General features: G+C 39.1%; 1 protein-coding gene across 1 annotated transcript in view; it reads left to right on the top strand.

Annotated features, from left to right (window-relative positions):
- LOC145673382 (structural maintenance of chromosomes protein 6-like) overlaps nucleotides 1-13983 on the top strand; it is a 260927-nt gene that overhangs the window by 140678 nt on the left and 106266 nt on the right. The window contains exon 17 of the mRNA XM_081743030.1: nucleotides 4548-4764. Coding sequence (XP_081599156.1) covers nucleotides 4548-4764 — 217 coding nt within the window. The remainder of the gene's footprint in view (nucleotides 1-4547; nucleotides 4765-13983) is intronic.

Here is a 13983-nt window from a genome sequence, read left to right as displayed (position 1 = left end):
ACAACTGCGTCAAGTTGGTACAGGCTAAGAAACAACTCAGTCCGCTAACTGCAGACGACTAACGCATGCGCGAACTTGTGAGGTCTCCCATTTTGAGGTTATGTTCTGTACTGTACTGTGTTGTGAGCTTACTGTGTGTTTCGTTACTTGTGATTTAAATGCGTACAGTGTGTCAAAATGATTGATGGTGAAGTCCAAAGTGATGTTAGTGATTGCGAACATTCAACTCCACTGAGTGAATGTAAATCTACAAAGAAACGTAGAAAGACTGGTAGAATAACTGATGTCATGAAGAAGTTAAGACCATCATCTTATGAAACTGGAACTGACTGCCACTGTGAAAGGCACGAGTGCTCAAAGGAGGCCTAGGAAGCGTGAAGATGAAGCTAGGCAAAGGCAGTTCTTTTGCCTACAAAGTTAGGGTCGTACGGGAAGGTTCGGCTGTCGAAGTCCCAGTTTGTTTCAAGGGATTTCAATCCATTTTTGGAGTCAAATCTTTTAAGTTGCACACTATAAAACGGTCTTTAATGCTAACAGGCCAGGGCCCTAAAGGCCATAGAGGGAAACACGCAAACAGACCACATAAAATTTCCCAGGACACACGTAAATTGGCAATTGATTTTTTTAGGATCATTGTAAGGTCGCCAGGCTCACTACAGTTTAAATGACTCCAAGAAAGTATATTCGTCTGAAGTTTTAAATGCTAAGGTTTTGCTAGGAATGTTTTTGAATAAATATCCGGTTCTTGAGATGTCTTATGAAAGTTTTCGTCAGATATTTGTTTCCGAATTTAATATTGGATTCGGGTATCCTCGCACTGATACCTGTTCTTGATGTGATGAGCAAAAAGCCAAATTAACTGAAATTGATAGGAAAATAACAGCCAGTGGAAATAATGATGAAAAACTAGCACTACTAAAAAACAGGGAAAAACTGTTAATGGAAAAAGCTTAAACAAGCCGAATGGTTTTACAAGCTAAAAAATAAAGCTAAGCAAGAATCTAGAAAATATAATGAAGTGGAAGCTATATGTATTGATTTTGGAAGAAACCTTCCAACCCCAAACGTATCAACTGGTGAAGTGTATTTCAGACGCCAGCTGACATTTTACATTTTTAACGTGCATGTACTGTCGAATGATGTTTCTGTGATGTACACATATGACGAAACTACTGCGAAAAAAGGTGCGGATGATGTTGCGTCGATGCTTAGTAATTTCTTTGACATTTATTTAAGCAAATATGTCAATACACTATACATATTTGCAGACTCATGTGGTGGACAGAATAAAAACTACACCATTATTACGTTCTTGCACTACGTTTCTGTTATGCAAAATAAGTTTGACACTGTTGTTGTAACATTTCCAGTACGAGGCCACTCATACATGGAGACTGACAAAAGTATGGGTCTTATACCAAAAACTGCAAGAGCCGAAACACCAAATGGGTGGACAGTTCTTGAGGGATCACGAATGAAGCCAAGCCCTTTTGAAGTTATAAAATGTGAGCAACCGTTATTCAAGGATTGGGGTAACTTTTCGTCTTCTAAATTCTACAAAAAGAAATTTTGTTTTCCTGTCAGACCTGTGAAACAACTGTGATTCACTAAGTCAAAGTCTCTATCAGTTGAGCATAGAAACGTCTACAACGGAGCACTTTACACGTCTAACGTAAGGCAAACCGATGTTGAAATAGAAAAAGAGAAGAAGAAGAGAGAAAGAAAAAATGTACTGCCCGTCGAAGTTTTGACTGTACCAGCCCCAAAGTACGTAGCTCCAATAGCCTTGACAAAAGAGAAGTGCAATGATCTTAAAGTGCTAATGAAATTCTGAGGAGGAAGGTTCAAAGGAATTTTATGAGATTCTCCTTGCTGCCAATGAAACTGCTGTGGTCTTTCCAGATGTTGATGTCCCAGATGCAGAACCCGATTTTTAAAAGGTTGGATAATAATCTTTTTACCCAGTGATTAGTTCTTGCACTGTTCTTACTTTAAAATAAAATTATAGACGACTTGTGGCCGAATAGTTTTGCATTAATTTTCAATGAATATTTACAACAAACCATAATAAAATCATAACTTGTCGCAATTCACAAAAGTAATGAAACGTAACAATTACCCTTACAACAATCAAAGTTCATGTAACAATAATAGTTTTAGCAAAAACAGCTATTATAAATTTGGTTCATTTACAGAGGATAACTACTGTATTGTTTGTTTGTATGTGTGTGTGTGTGTGTGTGTGTGTGTGTGTGTGTGTGTGTGTGTGTGTGTGTGTGTGTTTTGCAGCATGTTACAAACAAAGTGCTAAATTCAAGAACTGTTCTAAATTCAAGAATTTTAGTAACTATGGGAGCAGTTTTATTTTTAGTTTCATCAAGTAGAAACTTTTACGTGTAATGCTGTATCTTATTCTTTTTTGTATGTTCAATCCTTAAAAAAGGCTTTAAAAATATAATCTCATTTACAATTTATAAATATACAGGGGAAAAAACAACTCAGTCCCTGATCACTAATATAAAAGCAATCATACCTATGTTGTTAATATATATTACGGCAGTAATTATTTAATAACATAATAACAATGAACCAACATGCAAAAAAGAACCGTAACCATTTTCGTAAAAATTCTGTGTTTTATGTGAAAACGTTTTAAACTTTGTTTTTGCTCTCCTGTAAAATTTCAGTTTTGTGACTCAGTTGTTTTTTCCCCTGTGCCCTTCATATATAAACTGAATAATGGACAATTACGGGAAAGCAAATAACATTCTGTTAGAAGAAGAAATGCTTATTGTACACGAGATATATGTAAATATCTGAACAGCGAAAAGTTGAACTTCTTATGCTCAATTATGGAGTAATAATATCAGCTGAAGTGTGTAAAACATAAAAAGGAATCAAATATTTAGGCCTACCAACACTATAGTATTCAGTTAGTAGAAACATTGGTGACGAGGAAGGACTAAGTAGAATTTGAACTAGTTGTCTACTTACAATATGGCAGTTATAGTAGTTCTATGAAACTACAATACTTTGAAGCTTATGATTCTGAAAAAGGATTGGGAATGTATTTGCGTCTACCATATTCCGATCTCTAGCTTTAGATACAAAAGAAAGATATTATTTTGTTTGTATTAATAAAGCATACTAAAGCATACTAAAGTATACTAAAGCATTCAAAATGCGTATTAAAATCTTCGAGAAACAGTTTCGATAATGCCTTCATCAGTCATGTTATGAAAGTACAGTTCAAGATAACAACTTAATTATAAAAGGAAAAGATGTTCTATCATAATCAAGTACAACCTTCACTTTTCACCATATTGGTCCCAGGAAGAACGAGTGTAATCTTTTACCTTCTGTTAATGTCTTGGGTTGGGTATATTATCGAAACTGTTACAAATGTGTTTTTAAGTTATTTAACGCTTTCATCAGTGTGTTTATTAACGCATACAGAATATATAGAAGCTGTAATTATTTTATCTTAGGAAACACTTAAATAATGTAATTATATGTTTTACAGATTGCTAACAAGCAAGGTTTTTCAAGTGTCACACTCCGATTTGCTTGAAACTCCTGGAGTGAATAAAGGAATCAAAAGTAGGACAAACATGTCTTTTTTATCGGCCAATGTGGGGGATGAAGGGGACCTGCGGTGTTGTGAGTAGTGAGTCTGTGGACTTGGAATACAAGAGGTATGCAGTTGAATTATGGAAGAGTGAGAAACGAAAGAGATTGTCGTAACGTCCGTTATGCGACACTACGAGAAAGTAACGTCCCGAAAATAGTCTTACCATTGGGAAAAGCAAGTCTCTTCAGGTGGAACACGCAAAGACAATTACGTGAGGTGTTGCTCGACGTGTTTCAGAACTTTCGAACGGCCGTCGGTGCACATTTAGCGCTGCAAGACGTAGATCTGCAGCGGCGGGCTCTCCAGGCAAGTCAGTAGCATAACCTGGCTTCATTTCCGAACTCAAAAACGTGGTTGTGAGCATTTAAGCGGGCGCCCAATATTGTGTCACGTACAGTGACCAAACTTATAGCTGTTTTCCAACATTAGCCAATTATATCTCTAACGGCGTAACTAGTTATGGTCTTCTTAACAGGTGTAGTGTTGCGTATGTTCGCAGTTGAGAGGATTGTTTACTCCCTTCATCACCCATGTTGGCCGATATAAAAAAAGAAGTATGTCCTACTCTTGATTCCTTTATTCACTCCAGGAGTTTCAAGGAAATTCCAATTGTGCGTTGCTAATTATGGTCTTGCAAAAATGTGTCATATTGCGCTATGTTCGCATTTTAGGAGGGTGTTTACCCCCTTCAATTTTCATGTTGGACGATATAAAGAAAACACGTATGTCCTACTTTTGATTCCTTTGTTCACCCCAGGAGTTTCAAGCAAATCGGGGAGTGACACTTGAAAAACCTTGCTTGTAAGTAATGTATTCGTAATATAGATTACAGTTCCAATCTGTTAACATAGGGAATATAATATTGACAAATACTATTTGTAATATTATGATGTACACTACTTTGTTTTCATTGCAGCTCTTTACAAGACAAGTTGCATGAGAACGAAACTATTTTGGAAACTAAGACCCAGCAGTTGCAACAGCTTTTGGAAAGGTCGAAGAGCAAGAGAAAAGAGAAAGAAGTTACTGAAAAAGAGTATCGTAAGCTTCAAGCTGAGTTAAGAAATACTGAAAAGGAGCTTAGGAACTTAAATTTAATGGAAGAACATGAACCATCAAGCATACGTTGTTTAGTAAGTACATATCTTATTAATGATGTAATATACGAAGCTTTATTTAGCTATTAAATTTACTTGCCCTTTATTTGACGATTTGAATAATCGATGATAGTGCTCGCTTTTTCATTTCCGTGTTCATGAGTTCCATTCATTGTAGAGTCGCACTCACTGTTTGTACAGTGTTGTATTACTGGAAGTGAAATCTTTGAGTTTTACGTCCCACATTTATGCCGGTTAGGCTAAAGGAGGCGGTGGAGTTGAGAAATGAATGAAATGGTGGAATGAAGAAAGCGGGAGGAAACGGGAGAGCCCCGAGAAAACCCACCAGCACGGTGTTTGTCCACCACAAAGTCCACGCGGCGCGAGCTGGGATCGAACCAGGGACCCCAAGCACCGGAGGTGAACGCTCTACCACTGAGCCACCGCACCCCTAAGGAAATACTGGAAGCATTTGCAATATTGTTATAAAGAAGAATGGAGAACTAGTTTGTTGGAGTAAGATACGAATTGTATTGCTAATTTGAAAGGATGGGGACATTTTTATTCATTCAAAAAGAAGTACCAAAATCACTCTACAGGTGATAAAACCAAGTTTTCAATGTTTTATTTATTTTATAATCTTTCTGATTGTATCCAAAGATATTCTTTACCAGAGAACAGTAATTCTAGCGATTTGTTGACCGTCTATGAACTATTCAAGATAAATATACTGTATGTTCCCGTGTAAGCTAAGAACACATACAATACATATTGACCCTTCACGTAGACATTTAGCATAAAATATAGTGTCATGCAACAGTAAAAATAAAAGTTTACAAATTATTAATGTTAAAATTAATAAAATATTATTTGCCCTTCACCAAACTGCTTTAGTCATATTATCACTCTTGATGTCAAGTTTGGTCCTTGTGTCAATCTTATCTCTACAATTTCAAATTAAGGAGACGACTTGTAAGTCTGTAGTAGATGAATCCATATGAGGTGATCCAATGAGAATTCCTTGACAATTTTTAATTTATTAATTTCTTTTTTCATGTATTGTTACCTTATAGTACATTGCCGGCATTGTAATCCCAGTTCGTTTATGAGTGGCAGCTATTTTTGTTGATCAGTGGGTGCCAATTAGCGACTTTGCAGACGTTAGCATAAACTTGAATGTCTTAGGACTGAATTATTCAAAAACATTGCAATAAACACCATTTTTGTTAGCACTCTTTCTTCTTGAATTTTCTCTCTTAGAGTAAAGAGCTTAATTGAACGTTACTAACTGAAAATTATAGTGTAGCAGTACGCATATATTTAATTATTTTATTTTATTTTTTATGTTAATTTTATTTTTAATGTACAAATAAATTTCAAATATTAATTTATTAAATGACATTTAGCAAAACAAAGTTAAAAAATAAACAACAAAACAAATTACATAAAAATTTAAAATTGCATTTAATTTATAAAACATAGGCATTAAGGAAATTACAATTTAACAAATTATTTTAATTGTTAAAAATGAAAACAAAATCTGAATTATGTATTACTGAAAAACATTACAGAAATCTAATGTCATAAAGTTTGTAAAATGTTTGTTAACACAAACACAATTTTGGGTATGTCAAAATTACCAAATATTGCAAACACCGGCGTTCTAAAAAATTGTAGTCACTAAACAGTCATAAAAAACTAAAAAGTTTCCTGAAGCAAAAAAAAAACGCTTTTAACGTTATGTTAAAAAGGCAAATTTCAAAATCAAAAAAGTAAACTAAAACCCAAGGATGAAAGGTCTCGACAGTGATTCCGGGTGATTTAAAAAGCGATTCCGTGTATAATTAAAACGGAAATTGAAACGAAATACCTTCGGAGAGCGAAGGCGCGCAGTTGCACTTTTAAAATTACAAACTTATACTATTACAATTACCGAAAAAGTTAATGTATAAAAATAAGTAATTTCAGTTAAACTCGGTAACTCTACATTTTATTATTGTTACTATAAACGTTTAAATAAAACCGATTTACTATTCGAGTAATTTACCACGACGGCCAGGAAACTTAAATCCAGTTATTACGCCAACCATCTGAAATAGCTGCAAAGGAGCCGATCATCATTCCAAAAACAACAAAAACATTGGAGGTATGTTACTTTCTAAATCTGTTGTCAGCAATTCAATGTCAAAAAATGTCGTATTCTATTTGACAAAAATAAAATACACGATATTACCATCCAACACAGTACACAAAAATTTACACACAAATTAAAAATACATAAACAAATTAATGGTTAAAATTAAGTTATTATTTCACGGAAATCATTACCTCTCATATAGCTTATGTTTAATTCAATATTACCGTTCATTCTAAAAGGTAAACAAAAGGTAACTTTCCTGCGTTCAATTTCATCCCCCAAAAATATAGACACTAAACCAAGGAGTCAACATGGTGCAGATGCTGGGGAGTCAACAATACATTACTCTGAAAATTACTCTAAGCGTTTCCTACAATTCTTACGGTTTTCATTTAAATTTGAAATTTTCTAATTTTTGCAGTTTGAAGTATGATGTCTACCGTGGGACACGAAATATATATACATACAAAATATAGATTTATATAACAGAAAATTATAATAACGAATATTTAAAAATTGCACACAAAGCGTATGTTTAAACTACCATTTGTTTCTGAACTAAATACTTTATTAACTTGAATAATAGAGCACATTGTTTTAATTTGTTATTTCTCTTTTAATGTTAAATGACTTACACCTTACAATAAGCTTACGACATTCAAATAAAAAAGTTAATTAGGTCTATCAGAATTAAAGATTGATAACGAATCCCACATAAAAGTAGTATTATCCCAGTATTATAACTTACAAGTTATAATCCAATCCCAGTATTGTAACTTACGTGCGCAATTGTAAACTTAAAACTGATTATTACAATTGAATTAAGAATAAGTACAGTGAGTAAAGAACCATGTCTCTGGATAATCTTTATTTCCTTTTCGGATGAAAGAAGCAGCCAATATAAGAACAGAAATATATATGAACATTTGCAACCAAAAAACACATTTTGGACTGGAAACTGAGTGGCATATATTTCTTGCCTGCTATGGCAAGAATGCGTGTTATAAAGTAGGAGGCACAACAAACTGTGAAGTAAATAAAGCCAGCTTGCAAAGGGATCAAATCCTCGGTGTAGAGAAAGCGTACCATTTCTGGAAAGCAAACACTAAATGTATTACATATTCACTCGTAGCACATACACACACACACACACACCTACACCTACACCTACACACACACACACACACACACACAAATGCTACTCATATCCAAGCACTTAAAACTAGATTTGAAATTTTTTTATGGGTCAAAGGAACAAGAAAATACAAATTTCATGACGTTTCAGAAAACGTAATTAGATGCTATGTAATATCGAAACAGGGCATTTAGAAAAAACATTATGTTTGCCAATTCCTGAACTTGACTTCACATACAAATGATAGTGCTATATGTCTATGATGAATAGTGGGGGTTGGTTCAGGTTGAAGAACTCAGTTTGGAGAACAATGATGTGTTGTAAAATTTTACCATCCTCCAGGACCTAGGATGTCATTTAAGAAGTCTGCGACTGATCGTGCGGGTATCTAAAAATTCTAAGAAAAACATCACCTCTTGAACCTACAACTTCAACAGTAAGATCACATACCATTCCACAAAACCTCTGAAGAAATAAATATTCTCCTTAACAGTCATTCAGATTAGAAAAAATATGAACGTAAGTTTTTTTCTCAATATTATAGATCAGATTAATATGGTAGTATTAATTATTTTCTTTTTTACTGATAATGATTTTTTTCATATAGATATGTGGAAGTAGCAATGACAACATATCTACGGCGCAATTAAGGTAATTTTTTGAAAGAAAAATGGTTAAGGCGCAAATTTTCGCTAATTGTCCAATTTTTGAAAATTCATTACATTGTTTATAGTCAAACATCAAAGTTGAAATTTTTTCTATAGTTTTCTCTCATATAGATCTTCTTCTTCTAAGCCTTTTTTCAAATTAGCTGGGGTCAGCTTTTCAGATCGCTGTCCTCCACCTGATCTTGTGTCATATCCACTGTGGCATACATTGTACCATATCGTTTTTAACTCAATCTCCGCACTTCTTCTTTGGCCGGCCTCGGGGTCGTTTCCCACTCAGTTCTACAGCATCCACTCGTGAGCTGCATATTCCAACAGTCTTCTTGTTGTCCTAACTGAAAGTTATTTCCCAATTAGCTAGGGTCTGCTTTTCGGATCGCTGTCCTCCACCTGATCTTGTGTAATATCCGTTGTGGCACCAACTGCACCATATCGTTCTTAACTCAATCTCCGCACTTCTTCTTTGGCCGGCCTCGGGGTCGTTTCCCACTCAGTTCTACAGCATCCACTCGTGAGCTGCATATTCCAACAGTCTTCTTGTTGTCCTAACAGAAAGTTATTTCCCAATTAGCTAGGGTCTGCTTTTCGGATCGCTGTCCTCCACCTGATCTTGTGTAATATCCGTTGTGGCACCAACTGCACCATATCGTTCTTAACTCAATCTCCGCACTTCTTCTTTGGCCGGCCTCGGGGTCGTTTCCCACTCAGTTCTACAACATCCACTCGTGAGCTGCATATTCCAACAGTCTTTTTGTTGTCCTAACAGAAAGTTATTTCCCAATTAGCTAGGGTCTGCTTTTCGGATCGCTGTCCTCCACCTGATCTTGTGTAATATCCGTTGTGGCACCAACTGCACCATATCGTTCTTAACTCAATCTCCGCACTTCTTCTTTGGCCGGCCTCGGGGTCGTTTCCCACTCAGTTCTACAACATCCACTCGTGAGCTGCATATTCCAACAGTCTTCTTCTTGTCCTAACTGAAAGTTATTTACCAATTAGCTAGGGTCTGCTTTTCGGATCGCTGTCCTCCACCTGATCTTGTGTGATATCCGTTGTGGCACCAACTGCACCATATCGTTCTTAACTCAATCTCCGCACTTCTTCTTTGGCCGGCCTCGGGGTCGTTTCCCACTCAGTTCTACAGCATCCACTCGTGAGCTGCATATTCGAACAGTCTTCTTCTTGTCCTAACAGAAAGTTATTTCCCAATTAGCTAGGGTCTGCTTTTCGGATCGCTGTCCTCCACCTGATCTTGTGTAATATCCGTTGTGGCACCAACTGCACCATATCGTTCTTAACTCAATCTCCGCACTTCTTCTTTGGCCGGCCTCGGGGTCGTTTCCCATTCAGTTCTACAGCATCCACTCGTGAGCTGCATATTCCAACAGTCTTCTTGTTGTCCTAACAAAAAGTTATTTCCCAATTAGCTAGGGTCTGCTTTTCGGATCGCTGTCCTCCACCTGATCTTGTGTAATATCCGTTGTGACACCAACTGCACCATATCGTTCTTAACTCAATCTCCGCAATTCTTCTTTGGCCGGCCTCGGGGTCGTTTCCCACTCAGTTCTACAGCATCCACTCGTGAGCTGCATATTCCAACAGTCTTCTTGTTGTCCTAACTGAAAGTTATTTCCCAATTAGCTAGGGTCTGCTTTTCGGATCGCTGTCCTCCACCTGATCTTGTGTGATATCCGTTGTGGCACCAACTGCACCATATCGTTCTTAACTCAATCTCCGCACTTCTTCTTTGGCCGGCCTCGGGGTCGTTTCCCACTCAGTTCTACAGCATCCACTCGTGAGCTGCATATTCGAACAGTCTTCTTCTTGTCCTAACTGAAAGTTATTTCCCAATTAGCTAGGGTCTGCTTTTCGGATCGCTGTCCTCCACCTGATCTTGTGTAATATCCGTTGTGGCACCAACTGCACCATATCGTTCTTAACTCAATCTCCGCACTTCTTCTTTGGCCGGCCTCGGGGTCGTTTCCCACTCAGTTCTACAGCATCCACTCGTGAGCTGCATATTCCAACAGTCTTCTTCTTGTCCTAACTGAAAGTTATTTCCCAATTAGCTAGGGTCTGCTTTTCGGATCGCTGTCCTCCACCTGATCTTGTGTAATATCCGTTGTGGCACCAACTGCACCATATCATTCTTAACTCAATCTCCGCACTTCTTCTTTGGCCGGCCTCGGGGTCGTTTCCCATTCAGTTCTACAGCATCCACTCGTGAGCTGCATATTCCAACAGTCTTCTTGTTGTCCTAACAAAAAGTTATTTCCCAATTAGCTAGGGTCTGCTTTTCGGATCGCTGTCCTCCACCTGATCTTGTGTAATATCCGTTGTGGCACCAACTGCACCATATCGTTCTTAACTCAATCTCCGCACTTCTTCTTTGGCCGGCCTCGGGGTCGTTTCCCACTCAGTTCTACAGCATCCACTCGTGAGCTGCATATTCCAACAGTCTTCTTCTTGTCCTAACTGAAAGTTATTTCCCAATTAGCTAGGGTCTGCTTTTCGGATCGCTGTCCTCCACCTGATCTTGTGTGATATCCGTTGTGGCACCAACTGCACCATATCGTTCATAACTCAATCTCCGCACTTCTTCTTTGGCCGGCCTCGGGGTCGTTTCCCACTCAGTTCTACAGCATCCACTTGTGAGCTGCATATTCGAACAGTCTTCTTCTTGTCCTAACAGAAAGTTATTTCCCAATTAGCTAGGGTCTGCTTTTCGGATCGCTGTCCTCCACCTGATCTTGTGTAATATCCGTTGTGGCACCAACTGCACCATATCGTTCTTAACTCAATCTCCGCACTTCTTCTTTGGCCGGCCTCGGGGTCGTTTCCCACTCAGTTCTACAGCATCCACTCGTGAGCTGCATATTCCAACAGTCTTCTTCTTGTCCTAACTGAAAGTTATTTCCCAATTAGCTAGGGTCTGCTTTTCGGATCGCTGTCCTCCACCTGATCTTGTGTAATATCCGTTGTGGCACCAACTGCACCATATCATTCTTAACTCCATCTCCGCACTTCTTCTTTGGCCGGCCTCGGGGTCGTTTCCCATTCAGTTCTACAGCATCCACTCGTGAGCTGCATATTCCAACAGTCTTCTTGTTGTCCTAACAAAAAGTTATTTCCCAATTAGCTAGGGTCTGCTTTTCGGATCGCTGTCCTCCACCTGATCTTGTGTAATATCCGTTGTGGCACCAACTGCACCATATCGTTCTTAACTCAATCTCCGCACTTCTTCTTTGGCCGGCCTCGGGGTCGTTTCCCACTCAGTTCTACAGCATCCACTCGTGAGCTGCATATTCCAACAGTCTTCTTGTTGTCCTAACTGAAAGTTATTTCCCAATTAGCTAGGGTCTGCTTTTCGGATCGCTGTCCTCCACCTGATCTTGTGTAATATCCGTTGTGGCACCAACTGCACCATATCGTTCTTAACTCAATCTCCGCACTTCTTCTTTGGCCGGCCTCGGGGTCGTTTCCCACTCAGTTCTACAGCATCCACTCGTGAGCTGCATATTCCAACAGTCTTCTTCTTGTCCTAACTGAAAGTTATTTCCCAATTAGCTAGGGTCTGCTTTTCGGATCGCTGTCCTCCACCTGATCTTGTGTAATATCCGTTGTGGCACCAACTGCACCATATCATTCTTAACTCCATCTCCGCACTTCTTCTTTGGCCGGCCTCGGGGTCGTTTCCCATTCAGTTCTACAGCATCCACTCGTGAGCTGCATATTCCAACAGTCTTCTTGTTGTCCTAACAAAAAGTTATTTCCCAATTAGCTAGGGTCTGCTTTTCGGATCGCTGTCCTCCACCTGATCTTGTGTAATATCCGTTGTGGCACCAACTGCACCATATCGTTCTTAACTCAATCTCCGCACTTCTTCTTTGGCCGGCCTCGGGGTCGTTTCCCACTCAGTTCTACAGCATCCACTCGTGAGCTGCATATTCCAACAGTCTTCTTGTTGTCCTAACTGAAAGTTATTTCCCAATTAGCTAGGGTCTGCTTTTCGGATCGCTGTCCTCCACCTGATCTTGTGTAATATCCGTTGTGGCACCAACTGCACCATATCGTTCTTAACTCAATCTCCGCACTTCTTCTTTGGCCGGCCTCGGGGTCGTTTCCCATTCAGTTCTACAACATCCACTCGTGAGCTGCATATTCCAACAGTCTTCTTGTTGTCCTAACAAAAAGTTATTTCCCAATTAGCTAGGGTCTGCTTTTCGGATCGCTGTCCTCCACCTGATCTTGTGTAATATCCGTTGTGGCACCAACTGCACCATATCGTTCATAACTCAATCTCCGCACTTCTTCTTTGGCCGGCCTCGGGGTCGTTTCCCACTCAGTTCTACAGCATCCACTCGTGAGCTGCATATTCCAACAGTCTTCTTGTTGTCCTAACAGAAAGTTATTTCCCAATTAGCTAGGGTCTGCTTTTCGGATCGCTGTCCTCCACCTGATCTTGTGTAATATCCGTTGTGGCACCAACTGCACCATATCATTCTTAACTCAATCTCCGCACTTCTTCTTTGGCCGGCCTCGGGGTCGTTTCCCACTCAGTTCTACAACATCCACTCGTGAGCTGCATATTCCAACAGTCTTCTTCTTGTCCTAACTGAAAGTTATTTCCCAATTAGCTAGGGTCTGCTTTTCGGATCGCTGTCCTCCACCTGATCTTGTGTAATATCCGTTGTGGCACCAACTGCACCATATCGTTCTTAACTCAATCTCCGCACTTCTTCTTTGGCCGGCCTCGGGGTCGTTTCCCATTCAGTTCTACAGCATCCACTCGTGAGCTGCATATTCCAACAGTCTTCTTGTTGTCCTAACAAAAAGTTATTTCCCAATTAGCTAGGGTCTGCTTTTCGGATCGCTGTCCTCCACCTGATCTTGTGTAATATCCGTTGTGGCACCAACTGCACCATATCGTTCTTAACTCAATCTCCGCACTTCTTCTTTGGCCGGCCTCGGGGTCGTTTCCCACTCAGTTCTACAGCATCCACTCGTGAGCTGCATATTCCAACAGTCTTCTTGTTGTCCTAACTGAAAGTTATTTCCCAATTAGCTAGGGTCTGCTTTTCGGATCGCTGTCCTCCACCTGATCTTGTGTAATATCCGTTGTGGCACCAACTGCACCATATCGTTCTTAACTCAATCTCCGCACTTCTTCTTTGGCCGGCCTCGGGGTCGTTTCCCACTCAGTTCTACAGCAGCTACTCGTGAGCTGCGTATCCCAAAGGTCTTCTTACATGTCCAAACCATCTTAAGTCTACTTTCTTGCAGTTTTTCTACTACTGGTCTCACCTTTACTGTTC

This window comes from Thermobia domestica, chromosome 16 (genome assembly GCF_964235325.1).
Source record: "Thermobia domestica chromosome 16, izTheDome1.hap1.1, whole genome shotgun sequence".
Classification (NCBI taxonomy): Eukaryota; Metazoa; Arthropoda; class Insecta; order Zygentoma; family Lepismatidae; genus Thermobia; species Thermobia domestica.
This window is presented reverse-complemented; position numbering and strand designations above follow the sequence as displayed.